The following is a 15,272-nucleotide window of genomic DNA, read 5'->3' as shown; positions in this document are numbered from 1 at the left end:
GCATAGTACCTGGAAAACATATTGTAAATCAAAAACATAAAGGAAGAATTATACATTCATGAAAGTGAATACAAAGTGCTTAAATCGCCACCAGTGACTGACTAAAAGTCACTCAAAGACAAAACCTGATAATCTTTTAATTTATACGTACACCTGGCAATTAAACTGATGTGTTCCGCAAAGTAAATCGCATGCGAGAGATCGCCTAAAAATGTTAACCAGCGATAGTCGGTTAGGAAATGGTAAGTTTTTATAACAAGCTTGAGATATAAAATATGTATGAATATCACTTAAAAAAGTTGATGTGATGTACGTTTAAAAGAGGTCATTTTTCTTATAGCTCGCTTAGAATTTCAAACTTCGATAGGCGCCTGCGCAAAGCGATTTTCGATTCAGCTGGGCGATAGACGCTTGTATCGATCGAAAGAGAGAACGGGGTTCGTTCACCAAGCCTCTCACAGAGAACAACGTCTTTCTAACAGAACTGTTATCAACATGCTGCTAAGCCTCATCTCGCTCTCTCGCCAGACTGAAGTGAGCTCGACTCGAAGCAAGAGACAAAACTGCCTACAGACAAAAAAAAATTCTCGATCGGTAAAGTCGTTCGCGGAGCGCTGCGCTGTTGATGTTAGCATTGCTATTGTTGTTAATTGCCAAAGAAAATACGACATTATTCGCTGTGTGATCTCGGTTGTTTTTGGGCTTCCAATTTCAAGCCATATCTTTCGATAAAACAAAGAATCAGTTGCCTATATACAACTATATGTATGTTTGTTGCACTTTTTTTTGCTGTGCTGCGGTTTTAACATCGCTGTTTGTCAATACGAAGACGAAGTGACAAAATGAAATTTAAAAGCATTTAAGAAACCAAAAATCAAAGAATATACAAAAATATAATAAGCGGAAAACACTGAAACGGGTTCGAGATTGGGTGAGTTGTTTTTGGTTTGTTACTCTCTTTCTCAAGACCAGAATCTGGCCAAAAGAGATTGTAATTTTGTTAACAATTTGAGTTGCGCGTTTTTTTGTTGTTGCATTTGGTCCACACGCACACACACACACATACACAATTGCAAACGCCATCTGTATGCGTTAGTGTAATGGAACGTTAATGGAACGGCTGTTCCCAAATATAATACATTTATATGCCCGTCTTCCTCACACACATCCCAAATCCCGAATTCCACCCTCTCAATAACCAAAAAAAAAAATCAGCAAAGAGGGGACGAAGGACAGAGGAAGGCGAGACAACACAATGCAACTGATGCACTGAGAAAAAAAACAATGATAGCTAGTAATAGGATACCTTAGATTGCTCTTAATGATTATATTATCTAATTGATCGACCAATTTAGTGTTGTATTGAAATGTGAGCTTAGCGTAAAGTAGTTAAGCAACTAATTCATTATTAAGTTATTTGTTTTCTCTGCATATCTACATGCTTTGACTTTGAAAATGCCCACTTCCTAAGGCATTTGTCTTTATTTACACAGATTTTTTGATTCCGCCGCTTCCGATCTGTTTTCTCTTTGGCTCTTCCCCTGTCGAAACATCAGCTGCATGATTCATCCAATTCCCCGCTTCCCCATTTCCCCTCCCATTTCAACCGCAACAGTTGGTAGCAAGTCATTCAGCTCAAGTCTCTGAAAATGAAGAAAAACCCAGCTTTATGACGTTCCAGTACAAATTTATACTATCTACATATATGACATATATAATATACATATGTGATATATATATTATATATATGATATATAAGTATGCATGCCTCTCCAATCGAAAACTTATTTGGGCATTACACTGGTATTTAGCTTTTGATTAGTCAGCGAACTGCAACAGAAGCGGGAAACATTTCTGGCACGTTGATATGATAATGAAATGAGTCGGAAGAGAGGATTGAGTAATATTATTGATAGGACTCTTAAAGTCTACCATAGTCTTAAAAATATAGAAAACAATGCAACTTTACTGTTAGAAATGTTTGATAAATTAGATAAATCAGCTCTCCCTCTTTTTATAATACAAATTCGTTGATTAACTTTATTTGAATACGACTTCCCCGGCCGCAAAAAAACATATTTATTGATTGATGAATATGTTTTAAGCTTCTTGCCACACGGCTTGCCTTGGACTTTTTTTGGGCTGAAGAATTTCGAGCGGTGGGAACTAGAGGTTGATAAGACCGACCGATGTAAATATATGCATTTCCCTTATGTATTAAGCTGTGTGTACATAACTGTGTACATAATACGCATACTTCTAAGGGCAAGCGCTACAGAACGAGGGGAGAACAAAAATTGAGGAGGGGGCGCGATCCCAAAGTGGGGTGGTGTTATCTCTGATATCTGTGCCATCATCATTGCCAACTGTTGAAGACCAGCTCAGGCACACTCGCGGTTAAGTCTCTAGTTCTGGATAAAAACAGTCTACAGTTGAAATAATATTATAAAGTAATTCTAATATAAATCAAATACAATGAATGATAATACGTTCACAAGCTTAGGAAATTTAAACTCTTGAAAGAAGTGACAGCTGTTGTAGGTTTGTGATTTATAGTACAACTTGATAAATGAGTATTAGCTGGAGCTCTTTGAAGAACCGCTGCTGTGTGGACACGCATATATGGGAATGGAATTAAATGAAACGACATGGGATGGTGCTCTTATTGGACGGGATGGGATGGGATCGTTGCTATATGGGATGCATATTCAGATTTCCAGTTGCGAGCTGCTGCTCCCCCTATTCAAAACTAAGAACGAAAAACTGAGGGGAGCGAAAGAACTGAAACAACAACATACATCGAGTTGAAAAACAAACACACATGTTGATCATGTTGATCACACTGAATATTGTATATGGTATATGGTATATGGTACACCCCCTTCTCGGTCCTAAGTTCCCTTTCCCAGAAGCGCAGCACCGCACCACCACGCACCGGAAACATCGTTAAATGCGTAACAAGGCGCTTTTTAATTTAACCGATCCAAATAAAAGAATTAAATAAATGAAAATGTGTGCATATGCAAAGCGGTTGAAAGGCAAACAGCGTTATCTGTAGGGGGGATAGGGGGTGGATACCCACGAAAAGTTAAATTGAAACTGTCATTGATTCAATGCACGCAATGCGTTCTTTTTCACTGGGAAAACGGGGAAACTCAAACTGAAACCGAAACCGAAACGGAGTCCATTTGTGTCGCAAGACTCTCTTCCATCGCTTTCGTCGCCGCTTATCAACGGAAAAGAAAGGAAAATTAAAATTTAATTGGTCGTAAAAAGTGCATTAATGGTAAAGTCGCTGATAGCTGATAGCTGTTCGCCTGTTTGCAAAGATAACCGTATTACAAATTCCGAAGGGGCCCATTCGAAAGCCTCATCCAGATTCCAAAAAAAGAATTTTTTCGAAAACCCTGAAGAAAACCTCAGCCTCGATAAGCGATCTTCTTGACAGCGTATCGAATCTATTACGTATTATCAAATGTAAAAACTGGAAAAGAAACGAGGGCAGGGTTTACGAAATGGCTTTTCTTGAAAATCTTGTTTCAAGATTCATTTATAGTATTTTTCTTAATAATGTGGGCTTTTTCCAAGCTTACAGAGGTATTAATAAAAAAGATTTCGAAAAATGTTCCATACCCGGAATCGTATTCGCTTTGAGCTGAACTCGATAGCTCAACATTGACGGTGACTTACAGTGCAGCTTATTTTCCGGCAATTAAAAGATAATTCAGCTACGTAGTACGTGACTCAAATAGAAGACCATTGAAGTACAAACTTAATACGTAAATTATGAAAAAGAAAGCAGCGAAAACTGGTCGGCCATCCGATGATTGTGAGTCATCTGATTAGCACAAAAGCCTGTTCTCTCTCATCTGTATGCAAATAACCTTAACGCTTGTAAACAGTTAAGCAGGAACTTAAGATTTTCTTCAAAAGTCAAACCAACTGAGAGTCAAGTTTTTCATTACAAATAATAACCGCCTTTCATGCTGCTGTCTGGATTTGACATTGATCTCCTTCTGAATCCTTGCTGGATAATAAACAATCTTGTAGCCATCAATCACGCAGTCAGCAGCGATTTGATATATATAACACTGTTATTCAAAGCCGTTTGCCTTGCTCGAGTCATGAGGAAATTGGTGGAAAACTCGAACTTTTGATGGGAAATTCGTACAAATGTGAATTCAAATCTCGTGCAAACCGGCTCGATCATTACGGCTCACCAGTTGGTCGGCTGGCTGAAAATCTTATAACAAAATCAGTTCGCATAAATCAAATGTCTCGGATGTCTCGGCTAGTTGGTGGGAGTACGCCGACTTCCTCGCTAATCCCGTCGATCAGATCGGGTTTTACTCCCCGATAATCTCGCCGGGCGAGCAAACTGGGCTATTGCATCCGCAAAGCGCCAATTAGTCAACAGTTTCGATGTCCCCGCATTTGTATATTACGTCCATTCATTCACAGATTTCCATGCCAGTGAAACTTGATTTTGCTGTTAATATTTCCTTTTTGGTAGCCATTAAAATGTTCAATGTATTCTTTACTGTCTCTAGTACACCATAAAGACCATTCATTTATGATATAATGGTAATTCAATACACTTTCCTTTATCACTTTATTGTTGAACCAAACAAAAGTGACTAATACTTTAAATTATATGCATCCGCCCCATCATTTTTTTCTCTGGAACATAAGAAAAAATTTGAACGATTAAAATTATATGAGACAGACTCAAAAAATGTCCAAACTTATGACAAGATCCAAAGCTACTCAGAAATAAAGCCTCATTTGATAAGATACATTCCTAGTATTACGAGTATGTATGGTTTCAAAAATTATGCATATTCTTTTTTTAATGTTAAAATGAATATTTAGTAATGGTTAACTAACTTCCAAAGCAAGTAACCATTTTGAAATCAGCAAAAATAGAGATTCATAAAAGATTCTTGGTCAAAATGTATAAATTAAAATTAACTAATAATGCGGTTCTATTTGTTTACCCCGCAGAATAAACATGGATAAGGACATGGATTTTGGAATGGGACTGCACCCAGTCACAGACATGTTGATGGATTCCCCAGCTGCAGTACGCCAGTCGATCTACCCGCCTTCAGCGACACTATTTGCGGCCATTAGTGCCTGTGTCTTTGTGACCATCGGCGTTCTTGGTGAGTAATACACATCCTGCTGCCCACCGATCTCCCCAGCTAACCTTTCTTCGGACTGGTTTGTCCCGCAGGCAACCTGATTACCCTGCTGGCTCTGCTCAAAAGCCCCACGATACGGGAGCACGCCACCACTGCCTTCGTCATCTCACTAAGCATCTCCGACCTGCTCTTCTGCTCCTTCAGCCTGCCCCTGACAGCGGTTCGGTTCTTTCAGGAGGTGAGTCATCGCTATTAAATGGAATCGGAAAATTGATATCCAAGGAAATTTTTCATATATATTCACCTTCTTTGTGATTTTTATTTGCAGAGCTGGACCTTTGGCACCACATTGTGCAAGATCTTTCCAGTGATTTTCTACGGCAATGTGGCTGTTTCACTCCTCAGCATGGTGGGCATCACCCTTAACAGGTAAGCCCAATTGATCCATCCCCGTATTAAGCTAATCCTCAAACGTCACCATAATCCCCTTGCAGATATATACTCATCGCTTGCCACAGCCGCTACTCGCAGATATACAAGCCGAAGTTCATAACCCTGCAGCTGCTGTTCGTATGGGCCGTGTCCTTCCTACTGCTGGTAAGTACAATTTAACCTATATCCTTCAAGAAAGTGAGAACAAGGTTGTCCTAGAACTCATTACTGCGGGTCAGGACTATGCAGAGATAAAGAATTGCAGATTATATCATACATAATGCCTTTTCTTATTCAGCTGCCGCCCATTTTGGGTATTTGGGGAGAGATGGGCCTGGACGAGGCCACCTTTTCATGTACGATACTCAGGAAGGAGGGACGATCGATTAAGAAGACCCTGTTCGTCATCGGATTCCTACTGCCCTGCCTGGTGATCATCGTCTCTTACTCCTGCATCTACATCACGGTGCTTCATCAGAAGAAGAAGATCCGCAACCATGATAACTTCCAGATTGGTGCTAATGCGGCAGGCAAGGGCTCCTCCGCTGGCGGATCCTACATGACCACGACGTGCACACGGAAGGCACGAGAGGACAACCGACTGACCGTAATGATGGTCACTATCTTTCTGTGCTTCCTTGTTTGCTTCCTTCCACTGATGCTCGCCAATGTGGTGGACGATGAGCGCAATACCTCGTATCCCTGGCTGCACATCATCGCCTCGGTGATGGCTTGGGCCTCCAGCGTCATCAATCCGATAATCTATGCGGCCAGCAATCGCAATTACAGGTGAGTTTTGGTTGTTGTCCTGGATCTGGGATAACTAATTCCAAATATCTTGCTTTTCAGAGCCGCCTATTACAAGATCTTTGCGCTGCTCAAGTTCTGGGGCGAGCCGTTGTCGCCGATGCCGAGTAGAAACTATCACCAAAGCAAGAACTCCAAGGAGCTGTCGGGCGTCATCCGCAGCACGCCGCTCTTCCACGCTGTGCAGAAGAATAGTATTAACCAAATGTGCCAAACATATTCAGTATGATCGAGATCGCAGTCGAGTCTTTGTATTAGAGCTTCAAATCAATTACCTACTTATTAATACTTAGTTCATAAGAATATTAACGATGTACGGCAGTGCTTACATCAAAGACAATCGAATTAAATATATATACGTAGACCAATTGAGAATCTGGTGTTTTTTTTTCTTTATTTAGAATGATTTATCTTTCTAGATGGCAAACATTAGGTTCGCTAAGTTGATTGTTTTTATAACAATTATTTTATCGTCATATAAACGGTGAAATGTTTAAAAAATTAAGCAAAGGCTCAAGATGACAGCATTCAAAATTTTTATTTGTTACTTAGATCTCAACTGGGCTAGTTATGTTTTTCAAACAGCTTGAAGGACATGTTGAAATGTACAAGAAAACTGATTATGAAAAGAAGATACTATAAGGAGCCATTCTACTTTTGAGTATTAGCATTCGTGAAAACCTTAATTTCAAATTAGTTTCATAAGATGAAACATAAAGATGCCACCAAAAGCAATATATTTTAAAGGTTAAACTTCTAAAGCTGCATACTACGATAGGTTAGTTTACCATACTGATGGGCCATTATATCCGCGTTCAACTTTACTTTTTAAGAGGTTATTTTGCCTCTTTTTTTTTTGCTCGTCAGCGGTATCTCACGTGTATCGACTAGATTTGGTCTTGCTCATTCACCAAAACAAGAACTGCATTCACCAGAACTGTCCAGTCAGTGATCACTGATGTTTTTGCACGTGACTAGAATGATCAATGATCTTCTATTTGTTGCCTTGGTGAACACAGCACTCGTATACAACTTATTTTGAAGAACCCATGGCCAAGCCATGTGCCACTCGCGATTATCGGTCACAAATTAAACATGCTTGCATATTTTCACTTTAAAAAAAAGGTTTTATTTGTTTTATCATCTTCATTGAACCGAAGAAACCTTAACGCACACTAGACAGATGGAGGATCGTCATCCGGGATGTAGATTCTCTGGATGCTTTTTAAGCCTTGACGGCGTATTTGCGCTGAGGGAAGACAGAGCGCTTGCGGATCTCCTTCAGAGTCTTGCGGTTGGCATCCCGGGGGGAAAGGGCCTTGCGGATGGCGCGGGTCTTCTTTTTGCGCAGATCCAGGGGCTTGTACTTCTTGTTCTTGAAGATCTTGCGCAGGTTCTCCTTCTGCTTCTGGTGCATCACGATGTAGACGCGAGCGATGGCCTTGCGAACAACGCGGCTATATGGAGAAAACACCGGTGGATTAGCTGGGATTGCTAATAGCACTACGTATTTGAAATACTTACATCTTGGAGAGCTTTGAGGGAGCTCCTCCGGTGACCTTAGCCACACGCAGGCTGAGCAGCTCATTCTTGAGCTCATCCAATTGCTTGGTGAGGTCCTTCTTGTCCTTGGTCCTCAGCTCGGAGCACTTAACCTTCACCTGGGCGAGACAAACAAATAGTCAGAAAACACATCATTAAGTATTTGCATTGTAAAAATAATTCCGCGCGGAAAATAGCATTTGTATCACATAGCACAATAAGAGAGCCGCGTAATTGAACGCCTCCACGGTTATTTTATGCACGGATGCCTGTTATTTTCGCGAATTAAATTTCATCAAAAAACCAACCATTTTTCTCGCTGGTCACGTCAAAAAAGAAAGATGGGACAAGAACTAGTTGGTGGTGACACTGTTGTGGTTCCGCCCGGAGAACCACCTGGCAACGATATATCGAACTGGTTCCGACTGCCTTGAGTGAGCCATGAAATAGCTAATAATATTTACTTCTGCAATTCACTTCAAATTATTGGTAGAAATATTACAAAATAAGTAAAAATAAAATGGAAACTTAAGATTTCCAAAGAAGTTTGCAATAAAATGATATATGTAAATAAATATATGTTTTGTATAAAAAAATCATTTGACCGGTTCCTAATGCAAAAGCCTTAGCTTTAACACTTGAAGATGAGAGATTGAGATTGCGATTCAATTTAAAAAGAATATATTAAATTTAAGGTATTACAGTGTGTTGCAATGAATCTTCTTTTTAATTAGGGAACATCTAATTTTAAGGAATATGTTTTCAAGATTTGGATTTTCACCTTTTAATTTTGTTTGTTTTTCATAACAAGGCCAAAAGTTTTTAACTACAAATTTTGGATTTAGGTTATCTTATAAAAGTGATATAAATACAAGTTCTTCATATTTGTTTACTGCATTTATCGATGTAAATGAGTTTCTAATTGGGATTGAATTGTGTTAAATATGTTTCTTTATGGGTCGTTTAGAACAAGCTGTAAACATTCAAGAATTTTCAAGGGATATAGTTTTAATATATACAACATGTTTTCTAAATAAACAACATCTTACCGAATAGAAAGTAATGTCTCATCTAGATCAATGGGCTATTATTCTGTGAAATATGACAAAGATCAAACATGGACTTTTGATTATACGAATTTGCCTACATAGCCAGATATTTGCCAAAGCTTCACCACTAGTTGGAACATTGTCTCTAGCAGAGCTGCAATCCCAGTTATTGCTGTGGTTCATCTCTAGCGTGAAAATGTAAACAAAGCAGCAAGGTGGCAACTCTGCAGCACAAGCCCACAGATAATCTGCATTAATAATTGGCAATTTGTATCTATTTAAGTAAATAATATTAGTGACAAACAATAAGTAGAGCTCACACACAATGGCAGATCGGGCTATCAAGCTCCTGGTGATCGGCGAGAGCGGCGTTGGCAAGTCCAGGTTGGTAATGACTCGTGGAGTCCCAAAGTCCATGGAGAAAAACCACTGCGTATATAGCTAAAATCTTGCATCATTTGTTTTTCGTCATAGTTTGATTCGTCGCTTCGTAGAGAACAAGTTCGACCATAACCATGACGTCACAATTGGCATGGACTTCAAGAGCAAGGTGATGAACGTGGACGGGATTGATTATAAGGTAGCCCTCTGGGACACGGCGGGCGCCGAAAGATTTCGCAGTCTGACACCCAGTTTCTATAGGAAGGCCTTGGGCGCTATCCTGGTGTATGACATCACCAACAGAGACTCCCTCGTCAAGCTGGAGGCCTGGCTGGCTGAATTGGACAGCTACAGTGACAATCCAAATATAGCCATCATCGTGGTGGGCAACAAGATTGATGAAGAGCGAGTGGTGGATCGCGAGGAGGGTCGCAAGTTCGCTAGGAAGCACAGAGCCCTCTTTATTGAAACATCGGCCAAGTGCGATCAGTTTGTCAGTGATGTGTTCAAGGATATTGTGGAGAAGGTAGGTTTAAGAATATCTTCTATAGTTCAAAGCGTATGACATTTTGAAACATCCTTTGCAGATCGTCTCCTCCGAGTACTTTAACAATAGTAATGGCTCCGCCGGTCTGGACATTGCCAGCGATCGGGATCTGGAGGCAAGCGCTTCCACGTGTTACTGTTGATACCCGGACGTTGTACGTGCTTCTGTCAAATTTAAATTGTGTATTTATTTAACCGTTTCAATATCACTAGCATAAAGTCAACCTTAACTTTCAACAGACTAATCCTTTCTGATCAGGGGTCAGGGATCAGATTAGATAAATTATCCTACAATTCTGTATTTCTCATATAGCCGTTATAGCCTTTAGTTTAACTAAAGTAAAGATAATGGGAAAAACTTAATTTCATTAAACGTTATCAAGCATTGCTGAACACACGTAAGCGTTAAAATTTCCATATCCATTACTCACTCTTACCTCTTCAGTTAAAAACGTCCAAAACATCATTTTGTCAGTCAGATTTTAAACACTCCTTTAATCATATTTCATTTGTGACCAATCAAAAATCACGTTCCAAATTTTCTTTTCATTCTTTTATTTAAATGAAGACAGTGTCCTATTTGCGCTCATTCTGAAAAGAAGAGCTCAGCAAAAAGGGGCAGAATTGGATTAGAAACCAACTGAAATGTACATGGGCTATGCTTTTTTGTGTGTTTATGTACGACTATCTTCTTCTTGTTTGTTGTTTCGCTTGGTGTAGATTTATAAGTGAGTTTAGTGTGTATTTACAGTAGTCGATGATTAATATTAGCAATTAACGCTAACAAGGTGGATTGAGAAATCATTGAGGCTGCGCTTTTGCTTCTGCTTTCCACCGCTTTTCATAAATTCCTTTTTGATTTTTTGCATGAAGTAGAAGCTTAGAAAACGAAGCTGGACATTTTGCCCGCAACAATTTCAGGAGCATGCCCGTTATGTACAAAGTTGAAATCGCATAGGTTCCGTAAGAGTAGCTTAGAGTCTATTCACGCAGTTGCTCCTCGTTCGATTTCTCGATCTGCACCCGCTCCCGCCCAATTCCCCCGTGATGCGGGACATCCTTCTACTTCCCCGCAATGCCGCTCTTCTTGGCGTCGAGTTCGTAGATGAGCAATCGCCACATCTTCACCACAAACACCTCAGCCTCCTCGTCGAGTACCTAAAGATAGAAAGTTGTCGATTAGTTTAAGTTTAAAGGATCTTATAAGAAACACTATTGCGGCAGGCATAATAGCACTAGAGGTAACAAATTTCCGGTACGGCATTTTGAGTATTCTTTAGTGCTATTAATCCTTATCACAAACTATGTTTCGAAAGCTCACCATTTGCACATCGTCTAAGATGCTCTGAGGCGGGCTGCCTGCCAATACTTTGGAACATATAAAGTCCACTAGCGTCGGCTCTGGCTCACCGATATACTCGATGATTTTCTTATTGATCCATGGACGTATTTTGCGTTCCATTAGACCGCTGTCAATCTCGTTGCGGTCAAGCTTATAATTAAATAGCTCCTCCTTTTGCGTGGGAATCCTGTCAATAATGCTTTTTATATGCCGCCGTTTTTCATCATACACCTTTGCACCATTCTCATCCTTTTTGGTGTTTGTAGCGGCAGCATCTGCGCCACTGTTCGCAGATGCAGCTGCCTCATTCTTACCATGTTTGCTGCTGCTGTTCTGTTTGTTGTTACTGTTGCCGCCGCTGCTGCTACTGCCGTTGTTCTTGCCGCCGGCTGTGCTCGTACCGGAGCTGCCAGAACCGGATCCCGACCCCGGCGCAGAGGAACCACCTGACTGGGCGATCTTCTGGCTAACGGCAGCGGCTGCAGCGGTGGCCGCCGATACGGCGGAGCTTTGGCGATCCGCTGAGCTGTTATTGTTGTTGCTGCTACTGCTATTCGCTACTCCGCCGGCGGTGCTGGCTGGATGGTTGGATGGTGTGGTGTTGCTCATGTTGTCATCGTAGTCTGTGAAAGCAATAGGAATCGAATTCGTAGAGCATTCTTTAATTTACCACAATGATAAACTATGATTTTGAAATAATGAAATTCTACTTAAACTTAATTGTCATCCCATTTAGTTTGGGAAACCTCGAAACTTACCTAGCGGCACCAGTTTGCGCTTCTTGGGATTGATATTTTCGTCGTTGTCATCGTCGTTGACAAACACGCCCGTAGCCTCTATCTTCTTCTTTTTGAGGTTGTTGCCGAGCGTCAGCGAGATGAGGGGCATGGTTATGGGTGGCGTGGCCGAAGGTAACAGGGCATCGTGCCCCGATCCTTGCTCATTCAGCAGGGCGCTCTGCGTGGGTGTGTTAATCTGGGCTAGCGAATCCTGTGATTCACTATTCTGCCTGCTCAGACTGTTCGACAGCGACTTGTCGTTATTGTTGTTCTTGGCATAGCCACCACTGATATTGGAGGCTGTATCGGCCATGGAGCCGCGGTCGTCGTTCGATATGGAGTCATCATCATTCATTCCTGCCATGTCTGGATCGTAGCTGTCCAGCTGCTGGCTCTTCAGTCGCTGTTTCTGTCCATCACCACCTTCACCTGCTGCTGAAGCGGCTTGCTTGCGCTGGTGACCTGCTGTTGTCGCTGCTGCCGCACCCTCTAGATTCACATTGATCAGAATGCGGGGCTCATAGAGCTTCTCGATCTCGCGACGCGCTTTCTCGTACTCCAGCGACGGGTTCTCATATTCCCCGCTGAAGAACTTGGTCTTGAGCTCGGCCAGTTCGTCGGCCTCCTTCTCACGATCCTTGGAATCGGCATCAGCCTCTCGCACTCTCTCCGCCAGCCGCTGCTGCAGTTCGCGGCCACGATAATACAGTGAATCGTCGCGCTCATCATCGTAGTCCTCGACGAACTCTTTCAGTCGTTTCGCGTCGCTCTCGCGCTCCTCCTGGCGCAGCAGTTCCTTGAGGCGGTACTGAAAATTAAGAAAAGCGGATAAATGTATCAACTCAATGCAGATGCTAAGATTATCTAATCAAAAACCAGGCACCGTTTAGTTACCTTCTCGTTCTCCTTGGCCTTGCGTTTTTCACGAATCTCCCAGTTGGACAAGCGCTCCTGGTAGGCGGCCTCCTTCTCACGCGCCTTCTTCTCGGACTTCTTACGCTCACGCAGTTCGTCCTCCATCTCCTTTTCACGTCGCGAGTCCCGTACTGGCTTCAGCAGTTCCTTTTCGCGTTCCCGCTCGCGTTCTCTGTCCCGCTCCCGTTCCCTTTCTCGTTCGCGTTCCCGTTCGCGCTCCCTCATCTCGTTGCGTTCCCGTTCACGTATTTCATTGCGTTCACGTTCGCGTTCCCTTTCCCGTTCCCGCTCCCTTTCGCGTTCACGCTCGCGCTCCTTTTCGCGAAGATCGCGCAGCTCACGTTCGCGTTCTCGTTCCCGGTCCTTGGAGCGGGACTTTGTGCGACGGCGTCGCGACTCCTTGGAATCAGATCGCCTCTCCTTCTGTGTAATATCGATGGTAGGCGGTTCCCTGCGACGGCTGGCGCTGCGTCTGGTGGAGGGGGGTTCCTTCGGTTCCTTGGCAGAAGCAGCATCTTTGGCAACAGCGGAAACTGCTTCTTTGCCAGCAGTTTCTGCCAAGTCATTGCCATCGGCACCGGAAGTTGCCGAAGAAGCTATAGCAGGGTTGCCGGAAGAGCTGGTGCCTGCTGCTAATAAGCTGCTAGATTTGCTGGTGGAATCCTTGCGCTCCTTTTCACGCTGGTTCTTCTTACGCTCCTTCTCTTTGTTAGCTGCCAGCTTCTCCTTTTCCTTCTCCTTCTCCAGCTCTTTGCGGTGTTCGTCGGCCTCCGCCCGCATTCGAAACTTGCCAATTTCGCTGCTAATGAGGTTGCGTTTCTCTTCTTCTAAGGTATTATCGTTTAAAACCTTGATCTTAATGTCGTCCTCGCGACGCGTCTTCTTATTTCGACTAGTGCTGCCGTACAGATCGGAGCGATTGCTGCTGTCGAATCCCTCAAACTCATGCTTGTGCTCCTCGAGGAATTCATGCATTTGGCTCATGGCATACTCGTCCTCGGTCTTCTCGTCCACTGAGTTGGAGCGATCGCCGTTCTTACACTCCTTCTCCTTGTAGTCCTCGATGAGCACCTTGTTCTTGGCATCAACCTTGGCAACCAGTTTCTTTCCATCGATCTCCAACTCGCTAAGCAGGCGCACAGCTCGCATAGCTGCAATGGGTCCACTGGAAGAAAACAAAATAACTTGGTTAGACATGAATTTTTATATTAGGGAAGAAACCCAAAATTGATAGAAATTTATTCTAAATAATATACCAATTTTCGCTGTGTTTTCAAGAGCATAGATAGATTTCTGGGTAATTATAATATACACACTCACAACATTTCTAGGGCATTGTGAGCTATTTTATAGCTCAGCTTTCTTAGGAAAGATACGATACACCTGTTTAGGGGCATCTTGAAAGCTCCTAAAGTTTTAAATACCTTTATGTACATAATTATATCTTTTTAAAGGGAAATTCATTCTTATTGGTGTTTTTTGTACTACCCTAGGCCTTTCAAAGTATTCTTCACTTTCCCCAGTGTCAGTGCCACAAGTGACAGTTGAACCTACTCGAATTCGCAGAAGCCGAATGTGGAGACCCGCTTCCAGTTAATGACCGTTCCGCAGGTGGTCAGAATGCGTTTGAGTAGCGCCTCCGGGACGCGTTCGCTAATGTTGCCCACAAAGACGGTGATTATGGGTCCGCGGAACTGAGGCTGCGGCTCTGGCGGACGATGGTATACTGTCGGTTGTGAGCTGATAGTCGCCGAATTGCGGAAGTTCCTCGGCGGATTGGACATGTTCGGCATCATCTAAAAACCGCAGGAACAGGAATTAACATGAAATTCAACATATATGAATGGCGATTGTGACCCAGAAACGTTTACTTACGTGCGGTGGAGGTATCGATGCATTCATGTAGGGCGGCATGGGCGCCCGCGGCGGGTACGACATCTTGTGCGTTTCAATTCCGCCTGCGAATCCTTTGTGTCCTTTATAAACTCAACTTGAGCGTGCTTGCAAAATTAAAGCCGACAATTCACACACACAAACAGCTACTGGACTGTCACACAAACACACACACGCACACGGATGGGCGCAAACGCCACACGAAGTGAAATATGTGAGTACGGATGTCCTGTTTCTTGCTTCTGGAACTAAGCGCCAGCAGGGATCACTAAGAAGATCTCGGGAATGCGGCTGCTGAAAGTGCTGAGTTCACGGCACTTTGTAAATCCACACGTAAATTACCGAATCTTTCCTTTTTCACAATTCTGCGGCCGCTCTGCTCTAGAGATGGTAGCTGGTAGCAAGCTGCTATCGGCTGATGGCGTGTAAAAATCGATGGCGG

At 42.6% G+C, this 15,272-nt stretch overlaps 4 protein-coding genes across 4 annotated transcripts; 2 read left to right on the top strand and 2 right to left on the bottom strand.

Moving 5' to 3' along the window:
* Positions 1 to 529: 529 nt before the first annotated feature.
* On the top strand, positions 530 to 6,751 carry LOC108103713 (protein trapped in endoderm-1). Its single transcript, XM_017209310.2, has 7 exons — positions 530 to 931; positions 5,005 to 5,165; positions 5,237 to 5,382; positions 5,473 to 5,573; positions 5,639 to 5,741; positions 5,875 to 6,365; positions 6,426 to 6,751. Exons 2-7 carry the CDS (start codon positions 5,012 to 5,014, stop codon positions 6,610 to 6,612), a joined length of 1,182 nt encoding a protein of 393 aa, XP_017064799.1. The 5' UTR covers positions 530 to 931; positions 5,005 to 5,011; the 3' UTR covers positions 6,613 to 6,751.
* Positions 6,752 to 7,489: 738 nt separating this feature from the next.
* LOC108103714 (60S ribosomal protein L35) lies at positions 7,490 to 8,319 on the bottom strand. Its single transcript, XM_017209311.2, has 3 exons — positions 8,234 to 8,319; positions 7,908 to 8,044; positions 7,490 to 7,840 (listed from the first exon to the last, which is right to left on the bottom strand). Exons 1-3 carry the CDS (start codon positions 8,234 to 8,236, stop codon positions 7,609 to 7,611), a joined length of 372 nt encoding a protein of 123 aa, XP_017064800.1. The 5' UTR covers positions 8,237 to 8,319; the 3' UTR covers positions 7,490 to 7,608.
* An 838-nt stretch (positions 8,320 to 9,157) lies between these two features.
* Positions 9,158 to 10,131, top strand: LOC108103698 (ras-related protein Rab-18). The gene is made up of 3 exons (XM_017209294.2): positions 9,158 to 9,358; positions 9,449 to 9,881; positions 9,943 to 10,131. Exons 1-3 carry the CDS (start codon positions 9,300 to 9,302, stop codon positions 10,042 to 10,044), a joined length of 594 nt encoding a protein of 197 aa, XP_017064783.1. The 5' UTR covers positions 9,158 to 9,299; the 3' UTR covers positions 10,045 to 10,131.
* A 308-nt stretch (positions 10,132 to 10,439) lies between these two features.
* Positions 10,440 to 15,251, bottom strand: LOC108103696 (RNA-binding protein 25). Its single transcript, XM_017209292.1, has 6 exons — positions 14,813 to 15,251; positions 14,492 to 14,733; positions 12,917 to 14,102; positions 12,002 to 12,830; positions 11,223 to 11,866; positions 10,440 to 11,059 (listed from the first exon to the last, which is right to left on the bottom strand). The coding sequence occupies exons 1-6, from the start codon at positions 14,873 to 14,875 to the stop codon at positions 10,964 to 10,966; spliced, it is 3,060 nt and encodes a 1,019-aa protein (XP_017064781.1). The 5' UTR covers positions 14,876 to 15,251; the 3' UTR covers positions 10,440 to 10,963.
* Between the last annotated feature and the right edge of the window lie 21 nt (positions 15,252 to 15,272).

This window comes from Drosophila eugracilis, unplaced genomic scaffold (assembly GCF_018153835.1).
Source record: "Drosophila eugracilis isolate 14026-0451.02 unplaced genomic scaffold, ASM1815383v1 contig_2167, whole genome shotgun sequence".
In the NCBI taxonomy this organism is placed as follows: Eukaryota; Metazoa; Arthropoda; class Insecta; order Diptera; family Drosophilidae; genus Drosophila; species Drosophila eugracilis.
Note: the sequence above shows the minus strand (reverse complement) of the source record. Positions and strands in the feature narration are given on the sequence as shown.